Source organism: Lipophrys pholis (genome assembly GCF_963383615.2).
Source record: "Lipophrys pholis genome assembly, chromosome: 6".
Taxonomy (NCBI): Eukaryota; Metazoa; Chordata; class Actinopteri; order Blenniiformes; family Blenniidae; genus Lipophrys; species Lipophrys pholis.
This window is the reverse complement of record NC_137629.1, coordinates 18,189,055-18,213,269: the sequence shown is the minus strand read 5'-3', so window position 1 is coordinate 18,213,269 and position 24,215 is coordinate 18,189,055. Positions and strand designations below refer to the sequence as shown.

Below are 24,215 nucleotides of genomic sequence, written 5' to 3'. Positions count from 1 at the left end.
TCTCTCGTTCTCGTTAACGAGATTTCTCCGGAGAGCCCTCGGGGGGGTTTCTACAGATTTCACACACGTTCACGTTAAGACATAGTTACTTTTTAAGCAAATATTTAAGGTGACAGTTTACATGACGTCTGCAGTACACAGAGTCCTGACAGGCATGATTCAGAAGGGAAAATCTGAGTTTTTCTCTTCCAGTTACTTAAACCTGATCTTGTAGCGGCGTGTTGTCTCTCCGACCATGTGTTGAAGGGTTGTCAGTGACTCCGAATGGTCTCTGAATGTGAGTCTGTGTTACATGGAGCTGATTAGAAGATGGACGAATGATGGATAATCCTGCAAAGATGTTCTACTTTTTGTCAAGATCAGTATAAAGTGCAAACTGCATCATCTTTAGTCATTTAACCCCCAAAAAACTCAAACATTCTGTTCAGTTGTTCAATTAAGTAAGAAATTTGAAAAAAACAACATTATAATAATGAAATGCTTTTTGAATTAACACTCTCCAATCTAGTTTGATACTTAATATATACAAGAATGAAAGATAACTAGTCAATACTAAGAATGTCCACCGTCTGAATTCATATGTCAACATTTAAATGTACATGTTTACACCCAATCAGGTTTTCCTTTCTTTATGCTTTACATTTAATTTAATTTAATTAAACATTTAAAAGTCTGTATATTTGTAATTGACAACAATTTGAACAGTATAAAAGTACTCAGGACTGCCTCGGCCTCGGATTCCATGCACGACCATCAAAAATCACCTCAAGCAAAATACAATAAATGTAGTTTATAAAAAAATATGCCATCATATTTCCATTAAAAACTTAAAGATTACGGAAAGTGTTTTGAGCATGTGGTGATAAGTGTGGTATTTCGTTAACATTCACGTCACACAATGGGAGGCTGCACAACCTGAAAGCACTGAAGTACACAGCAGCAGTGGCTCAGATGGAGCTCTGGGATCGGCGGTTTGATCCCCACAACCTTCTTGTTCAGGTGCCAAAGTGTCCTTGGGAAAGACGTTGAAGCCCGACGTGCTTCTGAAGGAGAGCGAGCGTCTTTCTCAGCAGATCCACTGAAGTGTGACTGTTACTGATGGTGAAAACTCCGTCTGTTCAGGTGCAACTCAAAAGTGGAAAAGTTTATTTTCTCCATACTTTGGTCCAAACAGTTATGTTTAGTTATATGTTTGTTTAATATCACGTAGAAAGCCCTTTTTTTTTGTTTCATTTGCAATGAAAGTCACGGAACCAATACAGAATCTCAAGCTATTTAATTTTCTTATACTTTAAGTGACGGCTGTAATTATCACAATTTTAAAAAATACATAATAAAAGTTTTTAGTTTGTATTTAATGACAATAAAATGTTCAATCATATTTTCTTTCTTAGATTTTAGATTTGTTTGCTATCATAAGAAACACGTTACTGTGGCTTTATATGTAAAATGGTTATTAATTGTATTTCAGGGCTGGTTGCGAAGCGCTGCGTCGCAACGCTAAGATCTTTGTTTTCTTACTCAGCGTGTGTGTTGGAGTTTTGCACGTTCTCTCTGTGAACTGGTTGCATTTTCTACAGATTCCTCTCACAATTCAAAAGATGCAGGTTAATTAAATCGGTGAATCTAAATTGTTGTACATCAGCAGCAAACTCCTCTAGTATATTCAACCTGCCCAGCATGCCCCCTCTCCAACTTCCTTAATGATCAAAGATCTTTCAGGTAGAACTAAAACTCTATATAAAAAGAATACAAAAAAAAAATCTCTAAATTGGATCAATTTCTCTTTGGATCCATGTCAAAGATCAGAAGGAAACCTCCTGTGTTTTTCTATCATTTACACAAAAGCACTAATCTTATGTGTCAATTGCTTTCCTCCTGCAGTTTTACATACTATAGTTTATTTATATTTTCAATTTAAATGCTTCTCGAAGATGAACTGACTAGAAGAAAAGGATTCGGGGCAAAAGAAGGTGTTTATTAATGTATTAATGTGGCATTATGTCATTCTAAGTTCAAAAGAAACCTTGAGAAAGTTGTCCCTTGCTTTCTAAAGGGTTAATGCTTCTGCTTGGTACCATGGAGGCAACGGGAGGCGTCGTATTGTCCATTCATCCATCTCCTTCTCATTAATGTAATATCTTCTGGCACGTTCGTGATCAGCGGCGGGCTGATTAAGTTCTGTGACCTTGTTTACTCCACTTTTGAGAAAGTGATGATTAAAGAAAGTCTGTAGGAAATATCTTTGCTCCTGATGTAGACTCCTTAATGAGCCAGTCAGGTGTTTTCAGTCATTTCATTGCCTCAGGAAAGGGTACGTTTAACAAACATTTCTGGATCTATGTATTTATGATCTGGACAGACATCCACACCAGCTGCAACTGCTATAAAGTAATGAAATGTTAAGACGTGGATAAAAGAACCAATATGCAGAGAGAGTGGAAAACCAGAAGTAATAAAAAAAAAAAGAAACAAAACCACAAAATAATATGGAAAGCTAGAAATTAATGTGGAACAGGAGCAATAGGGAAACATTAGCAGTCCGGAGATGGCATGTCAATACACAGCAGGAGTCGGCAGACAACCAGGCACAGCTGACTACATTGAGGGTATCAGGGTACAAGATGTGACACCAGGGTGAAGCGATGAGAACTGAACTGAAGACAGGCAGGGAGCATGAAACCAGACATGATCTCTAACTACAAACTGAAACCAGAACTGCATGAAACAAACATGGAACACCGAGGTCAAAGCATGACTTGAAAAGACCATGGTCATTTTTTAAAAATGTATCCTAAAAGAACTCATTGAGGACAGAATCTCATTTTAAAGAGAGCCATGAAAGACAAAGTTAAAATACAAGCGTCCATACATTTGACATTAAAACCAGGGATTTTCGGGAAGCTCAAAGTCATTGTTAGTGAAGCAGAGGGAGACACATCTTACTGGAACCATTTCCATCCGACCGAAGGAGGACAGGTTACTCGCTGGACAGGCTGTCAGTCCATTGGAGGACAAACACATTCTCATTCACACTTGTGGTCAGTGGAGAGTTTAGATTCATGTGTTTGGGCTGTGGGAGGAAACTGGAGACCAGCAATCACAAGGAGAACATGCAAACAATAAAACCTGCCATTATACAGATCAAACAGGCTTTTTTTTTTTTTTTTTTTTTTTTTTGAATTATCACATCTGAATTAGAGTTCTTCCTTGCTCAAGTTGACATTCATGTGTTGAGAGTCTTAAGACAGCACTGGCTCTGACCTCTGACCGGCTGCGTGGGACCAGAGGTGTGATCCTTCACATGGTGTGAAAACACTCCCGACTGCACCACCTGGGCTCCGTCTCCTCCTCTCTCCCTCTCCCGGTATTTACTGTGATGTGAGAAAACAGCAGTCTCATTCAGGCTGGACCTAATCGCGTGATAATTGACGTTAGATTACATCGAGTTATCACCAGAGTTAACTCGTCCGATCAGCTCCGCAAGGCAGCGAATAATAACGTAGAAACGGTTTGATAGCCGAGAGCCGACAACTGCGGAAGGGAGAGTCTCACAGAGATGCACGATGAATTATATTGCGGTTAAATGATCAGGTTGACATTCATCAGGTGAAACACTAACCTGCCGCGGCTCCTTATCCTCAACCCCAATCTCCCTCCTTTAATCCGGCTTCCTCCTCCCACATTTCCTCTTTCCCTCTCCTTAGCACATCTTTTCATTATTAATGTGATAATTAGGAGTGCGGAGGGGATGAGATCATGGCTAATAAGAAGAATAAATAACCAGGGGAATGTAATTTGATTTTAATGAAAAGTCTGAGAGGAAAAAGACTGATGAATGGAGACGGCAGCTGTAAAAGTGTGTGTGTGTGTGTGTGTGTGTGTGTCACACAGACAAGTATAGAGCATGACCTCATGCTTTGCAGAGCCACTGGCGCACATGCAGTGTTTTCTTCAAGGCCCCTCTTCCGTGATGCCGCTACCCTTCACACCGAGCACATTTCTTCCATTCGAGCCCATTTGTCCTTCATCTTTCCAACATTTACGGCAGTACCGAAGATGACATTTACGTTGCAATCCAACCTTTGCGCCCTCGCCACCGCGGATCGCACCGCGGTGCCCGGCGGAGATAAAGTTTTGAGCCGGCCGTCTCGTGTTGGCAGCAGTCAGTCCGTCTCCTCCTCGGGGCTGCCACGGTGTGCAGGGCGGGGGTGAATTCACAGCTCCGCCTGAGGTAAAGGAACACCTGCAGCAAAGTCTCCACATGAAAGTGGAGGGAAATCAACCTTTCAGACACGCCAGCTCCTCGTCTTGATAACATACACAAGTGTCAACAGAGCGGCGTTTCCTCAGTTACGCGTGGAAAACGTGTGAGTGCCTGCCCCGTGGGGCCTGCTGCGCAACCCTAAATATTATAGCCGAGGCTAAAGTGGTCCCCGCTAATGTTCTGTCATTAACTCTGGGTGATTTAAAAGACACTAATTGACCAGTTTAATGTACAGGAGTTTAATCACCAGCCAAACTTTGCATAATGGTTCCACATTTGAGGATGGAGGTGCTCCCTGAAAAAAGGCCCACACTGCCTAAATGCAAATGTAGAAGCGCCTAAAAGCATATTTATCACTTTATTTCAAGTAAAATTTATTGCGCTTTGCTACATATGCTCATGCTAGTGTTTTTCTTTTTTTCTATTTTGGGTATCATGCTGTAAATGCTTCACTTCTGCAGAGATGTATGAAGCCTTTATACATTCATTAAAAAAAATGACGAAAATATGGAAAAAGTTAGTCCAGCACTGAGTACCGAGTTACAAATGAAGCTCCCAGCTCTGCAGTTTGGCTCCTGAAACTCCGTCCTGCCATTCACTGTATGGACACTAGATGGCGATAAACCCCTTGTCTGGGAGTGGTTTGAGCACCGGTCACTTTATAATGTTTTCAACATCTGTAGCTTACACTGGTGTTTTCCCAGCTCCCTGAGGCCTCTCAGAAATATCTGCTGAAATGTTTCTCCTCCATCCTGTCAGGTTTCCCGGACCCGGGCTGAAACGGCTGCACCCCGGCTCCGAGTCGAGGAGCAACAAGCCCCCGGAGCCGGTCATCAGCCAGATCATAGACAAACTCAAACACATCAATCAGGTGAGCTGCATCTTCTTTTGTATTGTGAGAGTCTCTCGGAGGAGGAGGAGGAGGAGGAGTGGGAGTTGACCTTTCTATTAGTGCTGCTTCTCGGATCACATCGATTCTCAGACTGCTGCTGACCCCTGCAGGCTCCGCAGCTCCTTCAGGGGTCAGCACAGGACAGACAGAAACCGTTTCACCAGAGCGCCAGCCAGAGGATGGCCTGTTCTCTGCGTGTCAGTGGGTTTCTTGAGACGGTACAGGAAGCCCTTTCTGTCGTCAAGGCCAATGCCCACATTTTTATTTTTTCTCCTTGTTCGACTGCTTCATGTATCACGAGAACCACCTTTGCAGTGCAGAGATGCTCGCAGGATCAACCCCCCCCCGAATCAATGTATCAGCCCACCGATCAGCTAACACTTCCTGGTTCTTGGTGGTTGCACTTGCAGCTGTCAGCGCCTCCAGCTGACCACCTACACCCCTTCGCCTACACACACTCACACACACCCACTGTGTGTGTTTTCGTCTGCTTGTGTGTGTTTGAGTTTCAGAGCACTGCAGACCTGTCTCAGTGGATTACAGTCTCCTTTTCCTCTGTTTAAACAACTTGGGAGATCTAAGAGCAACAGTGGGCCCTCCTCCACTCCCTCCTGACAGACCCTTTAGGGGGAGAGAAAAAGAAGTCCAAAAAAAGTAAAAACCAAATGGTTGTGGGTTTAGACTTAATTTTCTCATTGACTTTTGCTGCATTACCTCATGCAATGTGTGTTACATGCCTCCTGCCGTCTTCAAAAAACACCCAGACATGATTCATGCAAGATTCGTCTTAATTCCAATATCATAACGGCGTCTGTTACTTTTATAGTTTTGGCCATCATCATCATCATCATCTGTCAGTTATGAGGACGATGTTCTCGCCAGCTCAAAGTCCTCAGGTTCACTGTGGAGAGAAACAAGTGAACTGATTGGCCGAGTTGTCAAGGAGCATTCTATGTGGAGTTAAAACTAAAAGAGTGTGTAAAATGTCAATAACAATCCGTCATTGCAGAGAGAAAACTGTATGCAAACATGTCAAAATCCGGAGCAGGATGTTTAGAGAGCACGATGCATGTTTGTAATGGAGAGTTTGTGCAGATTTTTTTTTTTCTCTTCTGGATCTGTTCAGGTGACACAGAAAAAAAAATAAAAATAAAAAAATCCTGTCCAGCTGTTTGCCGTTACATACATGATGGCGGTATGAGTACAACGGATGGACACAAATCTGTATATTGCTGTGTGTCATTGCAGCTGATGTTAGGGAGAGTTACCAGTTAGAGCAGGTCTGATTTCCCCGTTTACAGCGTTCACATGATGATAACAGCTGCGATGCAGAAAAAAGAGAAAAACAGGCTGAGGGAGGAATGAAATGAATTTCAGGAAGTAACATTTTATTTCACAGTACATTTGTGCTGGTTTCCTTTGAAGACACTACTTTTTCTGCTGCTAACACAACCAGTTGTTATAACCATTACTATAAAACTGTATACAGCCTGTTTCACTGAGGAGAGCAAATGTAACTAAAATAACACGAGGATAATGTATGTATGAGCCCATGGAAGTGAGGACTGTAGCATCTGTGGTGCCGTTAGGCAGAATGTTTTTCTTTCCAGGTTTGGTAGATCAATCATTCCTTTTCATATTTGTGTGTCAATATGTTGCCCCCAATGGGGGTTGAGCACCTTGCGTGTCAGAGCTGCAGCGGTGTGGACCGTTTACGGCCTGGATCAAGTTCCTGATAGGCTTTTGATGAGATTTAGCTAGAAAATGCAGTTTAGTGAGCTGACTGAGCTCATTGTGTTAAAGACATTCGGACAATCCCTCAGAAACATGAACGCGCTCAAAATCAGATGCTCTGTGTAACCTAATGCTCTGCCTCTAATTGGCTCCCATTCGTGCTGTTGACGTGGTCCACGCCACACGTGGACGCGAATGTTTCTTTGGGGGTTTTTTTGTTAAGAAAAAATTCTTGATATTTATGCACACTGACTTTTCACATGGGAGCTTTTAGTCTCGTATCTGATGACCATACAGCAGAGTGGAGCACATTTCTGCTGCAGCCTCAACTTCCCTTCAGATCTCCACTTCAATGGGCTGGATTAACATCTGACGAAAGGACGACTGTGTTTGATTGCATATTTCATGTGCAGTAAAACTGTTTATGGCTCATAGCCGTGATGAAATCAGATTATTCTAATATTTTCAAAACCAATCATCACAATGCTGCGGTGCACAGAAATGATAGGGACAAGTTACAGTGTTGTGCAATCGAGTGAAACAGTTCTGCAATGAATTAAGTGAAGTTAACAGTGTTATTCAATTGTGGCCGAAGTGGTCACTTTGCCAAGCGGCTCATGAGAAAGTTATGAAGGTATTTAGGGAGGAATTGGGCAACTTATAAAGATGGGAGTGCTGGGTTACACACAAAATAAGGAAGTTCCTGGATTTTGTAGGACATTTAGTAGCAATGCACCCAGTGACAGCTCAGACTTTTTATTCAAAAACCACGTATGTCAACCCGCTGGTTGTGCCAGAGGGCAAGGAGCGAGGAAGAGGATCACCAAAGTTTTCAAGATACCTTTAATCCCCAAGTTAAAATTTTTTACCAGCTGGTGAACTCAGATTAAAAGGCTCATAAACTTTCCAACCAATCCTCATGAAAGAATGTAGGCATGCTAAAGTTTCTGCAACCTTGAATCATTACATTAAATAGATTAAACATTGTGGTTGTGCACAATCCATACATCAAACTTTATACTGCTTTATGTAGCTCAGGGTCCTGGGGCCAACAGCCACACATACCTACAGGCACTTTACAGTCACCAATTGAGGTTTTTTCTCAAATCCACAACTTTCTCTGAGGCGAGAGTACTCACCATTACAACAGCATGTAGCCTCATTGAAGAGGTAACAATATCAAACATGTCACACAAGTCACATAAACTATTATGTTTTGGTACAACTTCGGCTCAGTGGGGGAAAAAAGACAGTTTAGGTTTAAATATCTCAGTTAAATTAACTGTTTTGAAATGTTCAAATAAGCTTGGATCCTCTGTTCATCCCGATAACCTCAACAATCTGCTCTGATTTTCTGGATTGTTCCTTTCTTAACCACGACAGCCACTAGAGGTCACTGTTCACCCCGACGCTCTGATGAGAGGCGGACATGTTTGGTCACGCTCAACATATTCAAGATTGGTCGGAGAATGTCTCCATTTTGGGAGGAGCTCAGCGAGATCTTCCCTGCGGGCATCACAAATGTCTGAGTGAAATGTGAAGGGATTATATGAAGCAGTTCTCGAGACGTTTCAGTCTGGAACAAAATGGCAGACAGACCGACTCGCTGACATCTCCGTCCCAGACCCAGACTGCTTGCATTGGCTAAAAACATATCTGCCCAGAGGAAAAGGATGATGTCACGTTTCGCCAAACCTTAAACACACTTTATAATCCTGCGAAATGTTTATTGACCGGCCGCAGTATTTCATGGTCCTCGCGGCTCTCAGCTCTCGTATTGTAAACAACCTCGGGGAGCGGCGGAGAAAGTGATGTTGTTTAGTTAAAGGCACTTTTACAAGGTCTCCGCCTACCCGACAGTTGAAAGACCCCCGGCTCTGGATGATGTGGGGCTAGAAAGCAAATGGACTAATTAAGCATCTGATGCGAGAGAGCAGGCCACAGCTCACAGGTAATTACTTTCATCTGCCCTGTTTATGTGCAGGGTGTAAGAGGACAGGCCAACACTGAGATAGTGTGTGTAATGCTCGTGGAAGTCCACCAGCAGTGTGCCCCGCTGATTAAAAACGGCAGGAATTCAGTCTCATGATGTTGCCTGTGTGATTCATCGTCCTCTATGGTGTCTGAAGAGCGTGTCTTTTATTGTATATTATTTTCATGCAGGTTCAAGTTACCTGAATGAAACTCTTTACAACTCCTGTAAGGCCCGCTTATTTCATTTTCCAGTTGATTGACCATTATTCTCCTTTTGGCTGAAACAGTAGATGCAATCAGTGGTTCTTCCAGCTTCGACTGGCCCACTTTAAACCCCCCGAATCAGTCCCAGACTACAGCATGTAAGACCGTGTCATAAAATGTGGGGGCTTCTCTAACAGCGAGGGGAACGTGGGACCCCTCCAAAGAATCTGCTTCCTTCCAACTTTAATCCCCCCGATGTTTCATTCCTCCACTCCTAAGTGCTTTGTGATGATGGCCCTGTGAAATACAGCTATGCAGTGGAAATGTGTCATTTCTCACGTTGTCAGTGTTGATCAGAGTATCCGCAGATGCAGAGACGCTGTGGCCTCGCCTTTGTGCCTCTGCGAGGCTAAAACTAAACACCATAAGAAAAAAAAACAAAACCTTTTCTCACGCCTAAAGCAGTTGATGTCATGACTGAGCAGGGGCCAAGCTTAAAGCAAACTGCACACTATAAATGGATGAAGAGAAATGCTTTGCTCCTTCGCTTATTGCTTCTCGAGCTGGAATCTTTAAACAGCTCAGGACTGTGAGGAGCCGTGGACATTTTTTCATACAAGCACACTGTGTAACACATTCCTGTGTGAGGTCCCGTCTGAGCGCTGTGGCCTGTATACGCAATATGCTAAAGCTGATAAAGACAAGTGTGCTTCGCCGCTTTCCCCTCGTCCCTGACGTCCAGGCGACGGTACTCTGGCTGGGATGTGGACTGTTGACGTGACTTTGCTTTTCTGCCTTCAGCTAGCGTGAAGTGAGACACATATTTGGAGTTAGTGCTCTTAAATGTGGACATATTTTACTGATGTGTCCTCATTCTCCAGAGATGCACATCTGTTTAACTTCCCAGAGTATCAGGTTTCTCCTCCGAACAACTAATCTGGCAGGGGATGGCTGAGCTAGTGGCAAAATAGAGCAATTATATGATTGGTCTTTGATTACGGAGCGTTTCATTTGTCAGACGAGTTTGCCGTTCGCAGGGTCAGAGCTCCTGGGATTATTCTGCTTCTTGGCTTAAGTGATGCTCCTCAGAGCGAGACGTCTTTGTTGGAGATTTTTCTCCATCTGTTGCAGGAAAAACACCAATTGTTTGAGGGCATGCCGTTAAAGTTTCTCTGTCATTTGAAGAATAACAAACATCTTCATCTTGCGAGCCAACACTTTTTTATTTTTTCCACTCCATGTTTTAGCTCTATGTGCCTCTCCCTGTTCGCTGTTTTCCTCTCCGTCTCCCCAGCTGTGCTGAGTTGTGTGTGACAGACTCCAGCGCTGTCGCCCTTCCCTCCTCCAGCCCTCCCCTGCTTTCTCCCCCTGTCTTAAACCTCTCGATCCCCCTCCTCCTCCTCCTCCTCCTCCTCCTCCTCTCCTCTTCGCAGCTTCCCAGACTAATTGAAGCCAGAACCTGGGAAAATCCTGCAGGTAGGACAGGAATCCAGGGTGGAAAATAAACCAGATCCCGAGCGCCACAAATTCCATCACGCAGTCTTACTTCCTCCGAGCCACCAGCGCCTGGGCAGCGTACGCTCAACACCTCCTGCGTGCTTGCACAGGACGCACTCTTTAATATATAGCTCGCACACTTAAGCTACAACGCTTTTCACCCCGCGCACGCTCGCCGTGATTAATCTTTGTTACACTCAGGAATAAAACTGCAGCCTATATGCGGCGCTGATTTACACGCATCCAAACGGCTGTAAAATAAAGCAACACTTCAAGTGCAGTTGGAGAGCTGTTATGAAATACGTGTGTTATTATTACAGTAGAGATAAAATGGAAGCCGCCTCATGACAAGGCCAGCGTGCGGTGGCCTTTTCCTAAAGGGTGTGCTTACAATCAGACTAATAGACACCATGGGTGTCAGACTAGGCCTGCTGTTTTGTAAACTTACACTTGCTAACCTAGTCATTATGCTCGCTCCAGTCAAAGAGGCTGACTCCTGTTTGATGTTATTTACTGAGGGTTTTTGAAGCGTTATTTAATATACCCCCTCGGGGCTTTTGTCCTCTCGCCCTGCTCGTTCTGGAAGCAGGAGGAGGAAGAATGGCTGTTATGCTGCGCATATTTGCAGGTATAAGCCACTAGGGGTTTTTTTAAATGAAGTGTGACACCTGGTGTAAACCTCTGAGGAGCTGCGGGGCGTTTTGCGTGGGCCAAGTCTGTAACCCCCTCCTCCTTTCCTATCGGAGCAGAGCGCATGTTACCTCCTTTGTTTTCCGGAAACTTGCCACTTCACAGTAAGTAGAGATTTTTGGGGAGTTCTGGTTCCTTAAGTGTAGAACTCCAACTAACAGGTCCCACCCCTCTTCCTTTCACACACCCCTCTCCTTCACTGGGTTTCTCCCCTGCTGGCTGGGAGGTCAGACTGAGCATGTGAGGGTCCTTTTCCTTCCAATTAGTCTGCCTGCTAATGAGGCTCAACCATCTTTTTTCCACCACTGCCATCCATTCCTCCATACCTCCTAACCTCCAAACCTCCACCTCTCCCTCCCATCATCCATCCTGAGGCCCGGACTGGGTTCTCTCTCTCTCTCTCTCTCTCTCTCTCTCTCTCTCTCTCTCTCTCTCTCTCTCTCTCTCTCTCTCTCCCCTCCCCTCCGATCCCACACCTCTCCCACCCCACTGGGTATAATTATCATGCTCCCGGCTTATAAAGAGCCTACAGCACAAGCCAGGCACTCGCCTCTCTACCCAGGCTCCCCAGCATCCAGCATTTCTTTACCTGCGTGTGTGTGAGCAGACGACTACTCGTGCTCAATCTCTTATTTCCTTTCCTTTTGCTCAGTTTTCTTCAGGCTGTGATGTGACACACACACACACACACACACACACACACACACACACACACACACACACACACACAGAGACACATCATGGGATGGCTGTCAGCGGGCACACTCACGTGTAGCCGTAAACCAGCCCGCCCCTCCCCCTTCTTCCACCACCCTGTCAGAAGGTCAGGGGTCACACTTCCTGTTTCCTGTCTCTGCTGGGTCATCAGAGGGTCTCCGTGTCAGGGTCAGAGACCTCCTCTGTTCCTCCCCTGCCTTTTGTTTGCAACGTCAGTGCTCCGGGGGGCGCAGCACAGTTTGAGGCACATCCCCGGACCTGTCAAAATGTTAACACCTACAAACTTTATCGTTCCCCCACATATTTTTGTTTTTGCCTTTATCTCTTTGCAGTTCGTGTTACTCCACTGTTTCTTTGTTTTACATCTACTCCTCCCTCCTTCCTCGTGTTCTTGCTATTTTCTGGCAATTCTCTGTCACAAACCGAGCTCCCCTGCAGCAGAGCAGCCGCTGCCATGGAGGAGCCTGCCGAGCTCACAGGCCTCTCCGCCGAATGTACGCCAGCTCCCGCTAGGTGCGATCATGGGACACGCGGCGAACGGTCTGCTGATGTTGAAATGAAGAGGTTCCTTAGCAACACATGACTCCGCAAACCACGGCGATAACGTGTAAAGCAGAAGAGCAGCAGACAAAAAGGGATTGTCTGCAAGGCGTAATCTGATTTAACGACCAGCGGCCTGCACAGGAATGGAACTTTTTATACTATTAAACCCCCGTACAGACAATCGGCCACATTCACAGACATAAGTCAAGATTTTCATTTGGTTAGCCTCAGAAAAGTTCGAAAAATTACTGTCCTACCAGATATATTGGATACTTGAGGGAGTTAAGGCTTGATCTGGGCCGGAATCCGATGCTCCAGAAGTTTCACAGCTAACCTAATGTGTATGTTCAAGGATTAAGAGTTTTTATTAGCTTTTTAGAAATTATATACTGGCGGGGAAAAGTCCCTGCCAACAACGTCTAAACATCCATCAGGATTCAGTCTGAACTTGAGAAATCTGGAAATAGACTTAGAGGCTTAGTCAGAAAGGTGGAGTGGACACACGCCCAGTTTAACGCGGGGCCAGAGAGCTACTTTTCTTCTCTGTGCGCCTTGTTTCCGACTGGAATGAACATCAGGAAATGAATCTTGTCTGCATTAACTGTCTGAGGCTGGGCTCCCGTTGCGTGACATACTCGACGGCGGAAAGATGGAGGGAGACAGAGTCTGAGGGGGGAGGAAACAGAGGAGAATGAGACAGCACCAGACACACACTCCCTCTAACTCTCTCTCTTTCAAATTCAATAAAAGTGGAGTGGCGAGTGGAGGAGATCTGGTGGGAACGCAGGGCCGGCCGCGTACACCCGAACGCCACTCTGCCTGCTGAGGAGCTTTCCATGACTCACTCGGTGGAAAGTGCTCCCTGTCGTCCCTCCATCTGTCTCTCTATCTGCTCTCCCATCATGTTCCTTGTTCATTTTCACTCTCTCTTTTTCCCCCCATGATCCAAACACAAGCGTCTGCCAGTGTGATGCAAACACAGCAGCAGAGGAGTAACTGAGGGGATTAGGTGTAAGGAAAGTCCCTTTCTTCATTTTTCCAGGAAAAACAGTCTGCTCTGAAAAGTGTGACGTGTATGTTTAACACAGTGACCCTGACATTCACTCCTACGCCGCTTCAAAACTGTGCCGCTCGTTTTTGGTTTCACAGGAGCTCCGATATAAATAGAAAAACAATTGGAGACAGTGCAAAATGCAGAAGTTTAATATGTCCCCCCCCCCCCCAGCCTGGAATACACATTGGAATTATGTCTACTACATCATAGAATAGAAAAAAGAAACTCCTTCTATGGTAATTGAAGAGAATTTAGGACCATGTGTATCTAAGTTTTCTGTGGACAGTTTACACTGGCAATAATACAGCTGTAACAGCTCAGTACATCCATCCATCTTAATATTTGTTTTGTCCATGGTGGGGCCACTGCAGGAGGGAGAAGAATGGAAGGACCCTCACAGTGCCAACACAGAGAGAAAGATTTTCACACACACAGGCATTAAAGAGTCATTAATCGACACAAAAAGCATGCATTTGGAATGTGAAAGGAAGTCGAACAAGTATACAACAAAAAAGAAAGAGAAAAAATGTTTGGTTTGTTATGAATAAGAAAAAGAACAGAAACACCACAATCCTAATATACCATGTTTGTACTTTTTTGGGGGTTATTTTTTGTTTATGGAGCGGGAGAACATGCAACCTTCAAAGAAAGGAGTCTAGATCTTCTTGCTGTGGGACAGAAGTCCTTGAGTCTGCACCGCTATGTGGCCTGTGTTATAAGAGGAACTAGACAAACAACATTTGAGTCAGCCAAATAAGGACAACTCTGCTATTTAGAGAAAAGACAACACACCGTGATCATGATCGTACATACATGTTTGATTCGGTTTGAGGGCTGTGAGCTGATCCCAGTTGACGCTGGGTGAAGGCAGGTTACATCCTGGACCGGTCGCCAGTCCATCACACAGGAAAAACAGAGAGACAGACAACCACACACACATTCCCCTCCTATGAGCACTCCAGAGTCACCAATTAACCTCAAAAAGATTGTTTTTGGACCGTGGGAGGAAACCATAGAAAACCCATGCATGCACAGATAAAACATTGAAACCATGAGCATTCAGCTGGAGTTATATTTAAATCAAGCAGTTGAACTGAAAGAAGGCCCTGTGGACACGTGTTAAGACAAATGTTCTGCTTGTAACATTGATCTTATCTGTTTTCCCCCCATAAAAAAAAAATACTGATGTCACCTTGTTAAACACATGTTCAAATCCTGCATCGGCAGACAGATGCAGCTTGGATTTGTTTAAATGATGCCATCGGGTTAAAGAGCCATGACCAATGAAATGCACGATGATTTGCAGAACCACATGTGGGGAAAAAGGTAAAAACATGCTGCCTCCAGCGCCGAGGGAGAGAAGCATGCGAATGTTGTAAACAATCATAAACGGATAAGCATAAATTAAGAGTGTGGACTTAATGGGTTAAAATGAGATCTAATCCTCAATAAAAAAAAAAAAAATTAATTCAAGATGTATGAAAATGCAAATATGTTTAGTTTATGAAGTTTTTATTGCAGAACACAAGATGTTCTCCCGGCGTGGTTTAGTTGCTGCAAAAAAACTGCAAATAATCCACTGGGTTTCAATAAAACCTACAGTTTTAAAGCTGGGTGCTGTAGGTAAAAATTGTAGTAAAGAGAAATTAAAGACCATAAAATAGGCTATAACACAAAAACAGAACAGGTGGAACAGCAAACCGCCCTCCTCCAAAAACATGTAGCATGTCATCTTGAAAATCAACGATTGAGTTTAAAATCAATTAAATTTCATGGTCGGTTTCATGGTCGACGGAGCCTTTATATGTAGAGTGCAACTGTCATAACTATTCAACTAAAGTTTTTGCATTCAAGGTTTTATTTTTTAAATCATTTTGATTTGTCTCGAATGCTCTTGAATTAAAATCAGTTTCTTGCTACTATGGAAAAAGCATTGGAATTTCCTTTTGCTGCTTTCCTGCAACTCTTTTGCATCTACACACTTTTAAGTTTTTACATTTCCACATCAACACACCTATACAAGTTGAGTTGAACTCTTAACAGTGTTTGTGATGTCACAGATGCTCACAATAGGTCCCACCGCTTTAACTTCAGACGTTTGCTGTGCAGATTAAACGGTTTCCTCTTCTTCCAGTCTTGAAGCCTGCGCATGCATCATTGTGCACACTGAAGCTCAAACATCCAACCACAGGAAGGAGGCGAAAACATTTTAGAGCTGGCGTGGGACTTTAGGCCTCCCTCCTGAGGAGACACCGAAAGGCTCCACAGCGGAAAAGGGAACCACTGCGTCTGGTGTAAATGATCTGCTGAATTCCATCTTTGGTACAAACAGCTTGATTAAAGCCGCTTCAACATTTGCGGAAAACCATAAATTGTTTGATGGCTTAAACGTGCTGTGTTGTAAGCCAACTCGTCTGTTTGGGTTCTAGATGTGTTGAGGCACTGGTAGAAACTTTCGGAGCAGCAGATTCCGTCTGGGCCGAGTCATGAGCGACTTGCCCGGACAAGTCGGGCTGCACAGAAAGGAGGACATAACACGGCCCTGATCCCAATCACAGATGCTAACAAGGAGTCCCTCTCCCCCTCCCGATGCACTCGGTGCCTCTTTCCTTTTTTAGCATCACTGTATACATTTAATTTCCTCTGTCCGCGGCCTCGGCGTCAGCTGGTGTAAAAACACCACAGCTGACGATCAGTGAGCGCAGGTTGATTTTATCAGCGCAGGTCAAACCGGTGGCTCTGAGGCTCAGCTGCAGCTGTCGTGTCCAACAGTGACCCTGTATGGAGTTCGTGTCACGTGTGGGAGGCAGTGACAGACTTGTGGTTTCGGTGTCTCTGTCTGGGCCGGCCTGCGCTGAGCAATCCGCCACATGTTTGGGCTTTGTGTGCAGCCTTTGAGCCCACGTTTCCTTGGTGCGACTTGTGCTTTTGTGTTGGAGGGATGTGAACCCTGTGGCCTGCGGGAAGCCTGGAGCGACGCTGACTTCACGATGTGTGCACGGCAGCCCGGGATGAAGCTCGCAGAGGGAGAAAGGGGAGAAGAGTGAGAGCGCCAGAACTTCTCTCCTGATAGAAAACATATTGAGCATTGTTTGTTTCCTACCTGTTTCCATTTGCTTTGATTTTTCTTTTTTTTTGTTGCTGAAGATGCCAGTTTGAGGTTTCCCTCCCTCTTGTGGTAAATCTGGCGCTTCACGCTGTTGCTCGGCCGTGCCAAAAGCGCAGCGTCACTTTCGACACGAGCATACATCCCATCCCACCCCACCCCTCCCCGCCACCGCAGCCCACAGAGTTACTGCCCTGCTACGGCCCCATCTGTGGAGAAAGGCATGGCCCCGGGTGGCGGGCGGTTCTCACAACACATATTTATTAGGAGAATTGTATAATCTGCTGTTTATATCACTCTTCATATCAGGTGTCATCAAGTTTCACGTTATACTCTCAAAATCTGAAGTTAGTTCTACAATTAGTTGGTTAGCTGTTTATTCCTGTCTGATTTTATTACTTTTCAAATGTAGCAGTGTCATAAAATGAAGTATAAATAGATTATGCATTTTATTATTTTAGCTTTTTAAGCCTCTCACCTCATATCATTGTTTAATTTTATTGTATTTCTGCGGAAATTTTTTATATATTTTTACACTTTAAGTGACATAAAATACAGCTTATGATCTTTCTTTTTTTTTAAATAAGTCTTTCACATTTCTCTCAAAGTATTTGCTAACAGTAGCTAATTGAAGCCAATGACGTTGGAGAACTCTGGATATTACGTAACAGGAACGTCTTCATCTCTTCATATTTAGAAAACTTCATAAATGGTTTTATTAGAATTTTTAACGGATACTATTAAAGATTTATAGATTCAAAGATTTATCACGACAAGTGGAAATGGAAAATTTTCGTCATGGTTCAGGTGTCTGTTTACGTGACATCGGTGCTCAGAGTTACCGAAAATGCAACTTGTTGAAAATGCTGCTACTACAAATGCGCACCATGGACGTAGTACATAGTTCTTCTACACATGCGCGAGTAGACAATAACAACAATATTTCCTCCAGAGTGTCATGACTCCCAGTCCATATTCTCCTGGGACTTGGTGGTTTTATAGTTGAGAGTCACTCGTAATAGCAACTTGGTTGTCTGTCCATACAGAAACGTCTCGAACTCGCACCGGGACATTTTTCTCGCTGTTAGGTGAAAGTACTACCCACTTCACTACTGTGCAGCTGCAGTTTTTTTCTTGCAGAAAAGAACATGGATGCAATTCTAAGATTAAATAAGACAAACTTACCAGTGTTTCTATACATAGAGATGTGACGCTTCTTATCCCTATAAAATGAGTCGGAACACGTAATTTTATACCTTAAACGGGGAACATCAGTGGCTAAATGTCAGTATGCTAACACTGTCTTTCAACTCAAAACACTGCAGTGTTTGTGTACACAAAGCGTCCAACATGGCCGTAGACTTGTTTTTTCCTGCGTTCGTCTGCAGAGAATCAGACGACAGTGTGTCTGTTTATGTGTTGAGGAGAGTTTGTGTGCTCGCTGGAAGGTGGTGTGCTCCGCATGGCGGCGTTCACAGACTGAAGTCTAAACAGAGGTGCCGAGCGGCTCTGTGTCAATGCTTTTCCCCTCACTCCCTGTTCCTTTTTTAGGTTTTGTTCTAAAATACCCCGAGCCACATCTTTCTCTCCGTGCTTTACAAGTGGTTGTTTGCCTTTTAACGAGGTCTGCGAGGCGTCCCTCCTCTTTCCAGAGACCCAGCGAGTTGCCAGGATACAAACCATGGGAAGGAATTTCAGGACCTCAGTAAATCTATGGAGGACTCGGCTAAATGTAGACAAACACATTTCTGTCTTTGACAAAACAGTTGAGTACATTAAAGCCCCATTCATCGTGGGGCGAGTGTATTTCTGGGCGATGACCGGGTGTCTTCATGTGACACCCGGGTGGGCTCAGCTCTGTCGGCAGGTGGCGCTCTGTTCATCGGGGCCCTCAGACTGAAGTGAAAATGTTCTCGTGAGTCCTGTCTGTGAGGTACTGTTCGTCCATCCCTGGGTCTGAGTGACCAAGCTTTTAGAAATGTTGTGGTCATCATCCATGTATGGCCTCAATGTTGAGACATGAATGGGGGTTTGTTGGGCCGCCGTGCTGGGAACAAGGTGATGTGTGTTCCCTGGCCAAACTTTAGAGTTTATGTCACTTGTAAAACCCAGATTGACTGGCTTGTATATGCGGGCTGAGGGAACTGGGTTGTTTATCTTCTAACTGACGTAATTCTGTGATTAGCTCTGGGTTTTTATACCTCCGCGCTCTATCGCGGGTGCACAAACAGGCAGTCTGAGCCCACGCAGCTGACCTGAGACGAGGCCCATATGAACCCAATTTTCTCCCGTCGACAACTAACACAAGCGCAAAACAACAACCCCCCGCCCCAAAAAATGCATGCTGACGTACGCAGATAGGAAGGAAATCAATAAAACACAAACAAGGAGAAGGAGGCAGAGCGGTGAGATGAAAGGATGCTCGCAGGGCAGGCGGCTGGAATTTAGCACATCTGTTAGTTTGGCAGGGCTCTCAATCATGTGCGATGTTTTGGAGCCTGAAAGGTGGTCACAGTGTGGTTGTGTAGGCTGTCTCCAAGTTCACACACATGTTTTTCCCCCGTGGATACAAGACAGGAAGACTTGTTTTCATTTTTCATTTCAGAGTTGATCTGCAGCTATGGAATTAAAAAAAGTAATAATAATAATAATAATAATTTGAACAAGGTTTCCTCCATCATTTGAGAAGTCGTGTTCGACTCATATTTTAGTGATTTAATGTATCAAATATTTTGTTTTGGTCGGTGAGAAAGGAATTAAAAGAAATTTGGTGGATTTATTTTACAGTGGTTTGACTTTTTATTCATGACCTCACACTTTTCCATAAACACTTTGTTGCACAACATACAGTCGTGTGATCGTGTGAGCCCAGCCTTTCACAACTCAGAAACTGCACTGCATTCAAATGCTGTCCAAAACTATACATAATTTATTACTTGCACACATCCTTCCTCCTTGGTTTAGAGCTTGTGTGGCATTGCGTTTGGTGTTGTTTTTCTTGTTAGATCATTTTTTGCAGTTGCCTTGATCATGTCTTGCAGGCAAAACATGTTTACTACAGTAGGGTTTTTTTTTATAATTGACATTTTAAAAGAAAAAAATATCTGTCTCAATCCGCACCCCTTCCCCTCAAGAGTATACTTTTTATCCGATGCTGAGACTCCAAGAAGCCTCTCTTTCAAAAACAGTGATCTTTGAGACACGAGTATCTCCTACTTGTAATTTGACATCAGCCTCATTATTTTTAAGGCATTGCTGTGTCAACAGTGTAAGGAAATATGTGGCGTGATGACGTCAACTTGTGTTTTCCTGATTAGAAATCTTAACTTTTTGCTCAAAAGGGTCAGATTTTGGTTTATACACAAATATACTTATTCTGGGACGCACACTGACAATAAACTGAACTGGGACCGCAGGAACACCGTCACCCTCTACAAGCCTTTCCTCTTTTCTGAGGTGGTAGAAATCCTGTCCTACATGTTTTGGGTCGCTTCCTGCTTCAACACACCTGAATATAATGATCCTGTTTTCACCAAGATCCTAACAAACCCAAGTTACCACAGGAAGAGACCTAAACCATGCAGGACAGGTGAGTCTGTGGTGGCAAGCACTACCTTATATGCCAAGGGTGTCAAACACAAGGTCCGTGGGCCAAAACCGGCCCACAAGAGGCGCCAATCCGACCCCACAAACCACCAAGCAAAAAAAAAAACTTTTGGAGCCTTTGGATTGTGTTGTTTGTTTTGTTTTTTGTCGTTTCACAGTATTTTTCAGCACATGGTGTCATTAACATTAGCTTTAGGTTGATATTGTAGTCGTTTTCTGCAGTAATTGTTTGTTTTTTGTGAAAACAGGGACATTTTCATCACCTATACTCTGGGCCACAACAAAGAAAAATTTTTGATTCAAAGGTAATTGTGAAGCTATTTTACCTGTCCAGCCCATTCAAGATGAGATTGGTCTGTATTTGGCCCCTGAACTAAACTTGTTTGACACCCCTGCTCAAGCAGTCTCAATGGAGTCATTGAAAAGACCAGTGGTGCGGTGGGAGTGGATATGGACTCTGTGCAGAGAGGGGGATACTTTCCAAACTTCATTACTATGAGTCCCAACCTTTAAAAGATGTCCTTCCTTCATATTGACGTCAAATTTGACAGAGTCCTTTTATTTTATTGTGATGTCCTTCTCTGTCTATATACTGTGAACCTTTTCCATGTAATTACTAATATTCAATATTTTAAACTATATACTGTAAACTACTCCTCTATGGAGAGCACCACCACTAAGATTCTCCCCCCTGGGACTAATAAAGTGTTTCTATTTCAATCTCTTCTATGAATGTGTGCTTAACTTCATGATTTTGATACTTATGGCCACATTTAAAGTAAGTTGAACAGAAAATAAAGAAAAGGCATATTAGGTCAGCTTCAATGTTCATTTTTCCCCATCTGTCATCTGGCGTTTTAAATTTAGGATCTTGGGGGCTGATTTCCACTGGGGCAGTCTGTTATGTGGTGTTATTGCTCTAAGACAACCACTCAAGACAATGACGGTTGCCAGTAACAACACAATCGCACCGGTCTGCTTGCCCCACAGTTTCTTTTTCGACCACTAAATTACATGGAGCAAAAAGCCGCAGCTCTTTGAATGATTCACGTTTGGACTAAAATAACAAAACTGGCACAGATAACAAAACTGTTTTCCTGCCTGGTGATTATAATAAGAGTTTTGTAAATAGTGACGCTTTCAGATCTCGTTTTTTTTTTGCCTGGAATTCCCCCCATACTGCCGTAATCACATGGTGCATGTTTGGATCAAAGGACACATCCTATTTACTTTCACAGCTTTGCTAAACCATTAATATGCACGGGCACATTCCAGCCGCAGAGTGACTCACGGAGGGGCTGAGAGCGTTTTTGCATCATTACCTTTAACCACGTCCTGTTTACCCCACAGCTGCTGCGGATCGTGACGGTGTCTGAGAAGCGATGGAGAGCCCGGTCGCGTGGAGTCGGAGCGGATGGGTGGGGAGATGAGGTGGAGGAGGGTTTCGAGAGCGGCGACTGTGATGACGAGGACGAGTGCACCGGGATGTCAGGGCTCGGCCCGCCGCCGAGACGCAAACGGCTACGCATCTTCGCAGGTGAGACGTGTTCGCGGTAGCTTTAATTTTCTTTTGAAATTAGATGTCAAACCTGGTTCATGTTGAAGCCTGCTCGGTAAACTGGAGATATTTACTTAAAAATTAGCAAGGAGAGACTTGGCCTTTTCTGCAGTGAGTCAGAACTGTCGCAGTCCAAACCCAAGCTGTGGGCACAGCAGAGAGGTGTTTACGTGACTACTGTACATGTTGACACCACTGTGACACTATGCAGCAGAATACGTGAGACTTCCTCAGGTATTCTCCCCCCCCCCTCCTCACCACAGCCTCTTGACCTCTATCCCTGTCAGTCCCATGGAAATGCCAGACAAACTCTCCGGGAGCCAAATAGGGAACAAAAAAAAGATACAAACTGTTAGAAGAAAAGAAACCAAACACAAGAAGAGGGAGAAAAACAGCCAGGGAGCAGGAACAAGTGGGTTTGATTCTCCGACACAAAGGCCGTGCAGCTGAGCAAACATGGCGTTGGGAGTTGTCCTCCTGTCGGGGATGTTGTGGCAGAGATTTTGGTTTGGGAGCGGGAGCAGGAACCCCGGGTTCACGCAGGATCCCTGTAGGGCTCTCTCCTCCAGCAGACTGGGCCATGACAGCCTGCGCTCTCTTACACACTCCTGTTAGTGTACAACAATACTGAGTAATTACACTGTCTCCGCCGGCTCACAAGCTGATGGAAGTTTCACTTTAATCTCAGAATTGCAGCAGTTTTCCTTTATCTGCTCTGTAAATCACAAGATTAGATGTTTGTGTTCCTGAGGAGTGTATGTGTTTGTGTCTGCAGGCACAGATACGTCTGTTTGTGCTTGTTGGTACACGAGCCAGCAGTGTTTGCAGACCCTGAGGAGTCCCTGCTCATTGGCAGTACGGCAGATAGCCGCTGATAGCCTGTGATGACCCGGCGAAACGCTGACCTCGCACGGCCGCCCAGCCACTTTTGGTCAAACAGGGTACTGAGTTCAAAGGTCAACCTGCCAAGCATGAGGCCTAATGGGCGGCCTGTCTGTGCTCTGCTGCTCCGAGATGGACGAAACAGATCCGGTTTCACAAAGGCCGGCGCAGATCGACGGTGGCGTGCACGCGCACAGGAGGTGGGGAAAGGCTGCAGGAGCCACAACAACAAGGTGCAGACAGGACCGAGGCAGAGCTGAGACCCCAACATGGCCCGGCTGTCACCCTGCCTACCACACAGAGGATGTTCTCAAACGGGCCTAATGATTGATCTCTCACAGCTCATTCTCTACTCAGATTCCATAACCTTCTGATAACTAATGCCACTCACTCCACAACACACACACACACTCCCCCTCCTGACCAATCAAACCCCATGCTACACATTCCCCAGAGCATTCCAGGCCAGGGGAGCTATTCCAGGACAGGGACTCCCCCCACCCCTTCCCCCCAACAAACATATATACACCACCCACCCCCATCCTTACAAAGTCAGAGTAGCAGCCAGAGGACGTGTGGTTAGAGCTCACGACGAAGAGACGCAGATCTGTCTATATCCTGACCTCAGTAGCGAAAATGTTGCACATTTATATCAAAATGTAAGGCTGTGAAATCATAAACAAAAGATCAGAAGATCAGCTTTTTGAAACTTCTCAAAATATTTTGTTCGAACAATGAAATATCTGTTGTAGCAACAGTTGCAGCTTTGTATATGTGATGTGGTGACTCGTGGTCAAATGATTATGAGATGGGTCATTTGACTTTATGCACGTAGTTGAATGCAATCAGTCATAAAGAGAACGAACATGAAGAACATCATCCACAGGCCACTGACTTATGAGTTTATTGGCTTACAGACAAGTGTGTATTATTGCTTATGAATTCAACATCATAATTAATAAAACTAATATTTCCTATGTTACACACTGTACAAAGCAGATCAAAGAATGTCATGACGGTCTTTACTAGTTTCACACTGACACAGTTGACAGGTTCCCCATGCATGCTGTTCGAATTAGCGACAGTACTTTCATTCACATTTGGTCGGGAGCACTGATGACGCATCTCTAGGCGGCAGAGAGCAACTGCTTTTTTTGACCTACTAAAACCAGGCTTCAAGTCAGCGTTTGTTTTTCTTTCAGTTTAAGGACATAGGATAACGTCATAGAGGAGTGGCTCCTAACTAAAATACAATGTCTTCATTACAGACAGGCGTTTGATGAAAACATCAGGATCTCAAGTCTTTCCTCTGTTTTTTTAAATACTCAAACAGCAGGATAAACATATGTAAACTCCAGCACCCTGCCCATATAAGGAAATGACAAAACAAATGAATTATCCCCATCAGATAGACAGGATGGCTCAGGATACCACAATACAACATGTCATAGTCTGAAACTCAATCACTGTTGAATCTTTGTAAATCCAACC

General features: G+C 44.3%; 1 protein-coding gene across 1 annotated transcript in view; it reads left to right on the top strand.

Annotated features, from left to right (window-relative positions):
- Nucleotides 1-24,215, top strand: part of gpc3 (glypican 3) — a gene marked incomplete at its 5' end in the record, with an annotated part of 66,947 nt that overhangs the window by 26,230 nt on the left and 16,502 nt on the right. Inside the window, 2 exons of the mRNA XM_080466165.1 lie at nucleotides 5,027-5,138; nucleotides 21,635-21,821. Coding sequence (XP_080322291.1) covers nucleotides 5,027-5,138; nucleotides 21,635-21,821 — 299 coding nt within the window. The remainder of the gene's footprint in view (nucleotides 1-5,026; nucleotides 5,139-21,634; nucleotides 21,822-24,215) is intronic.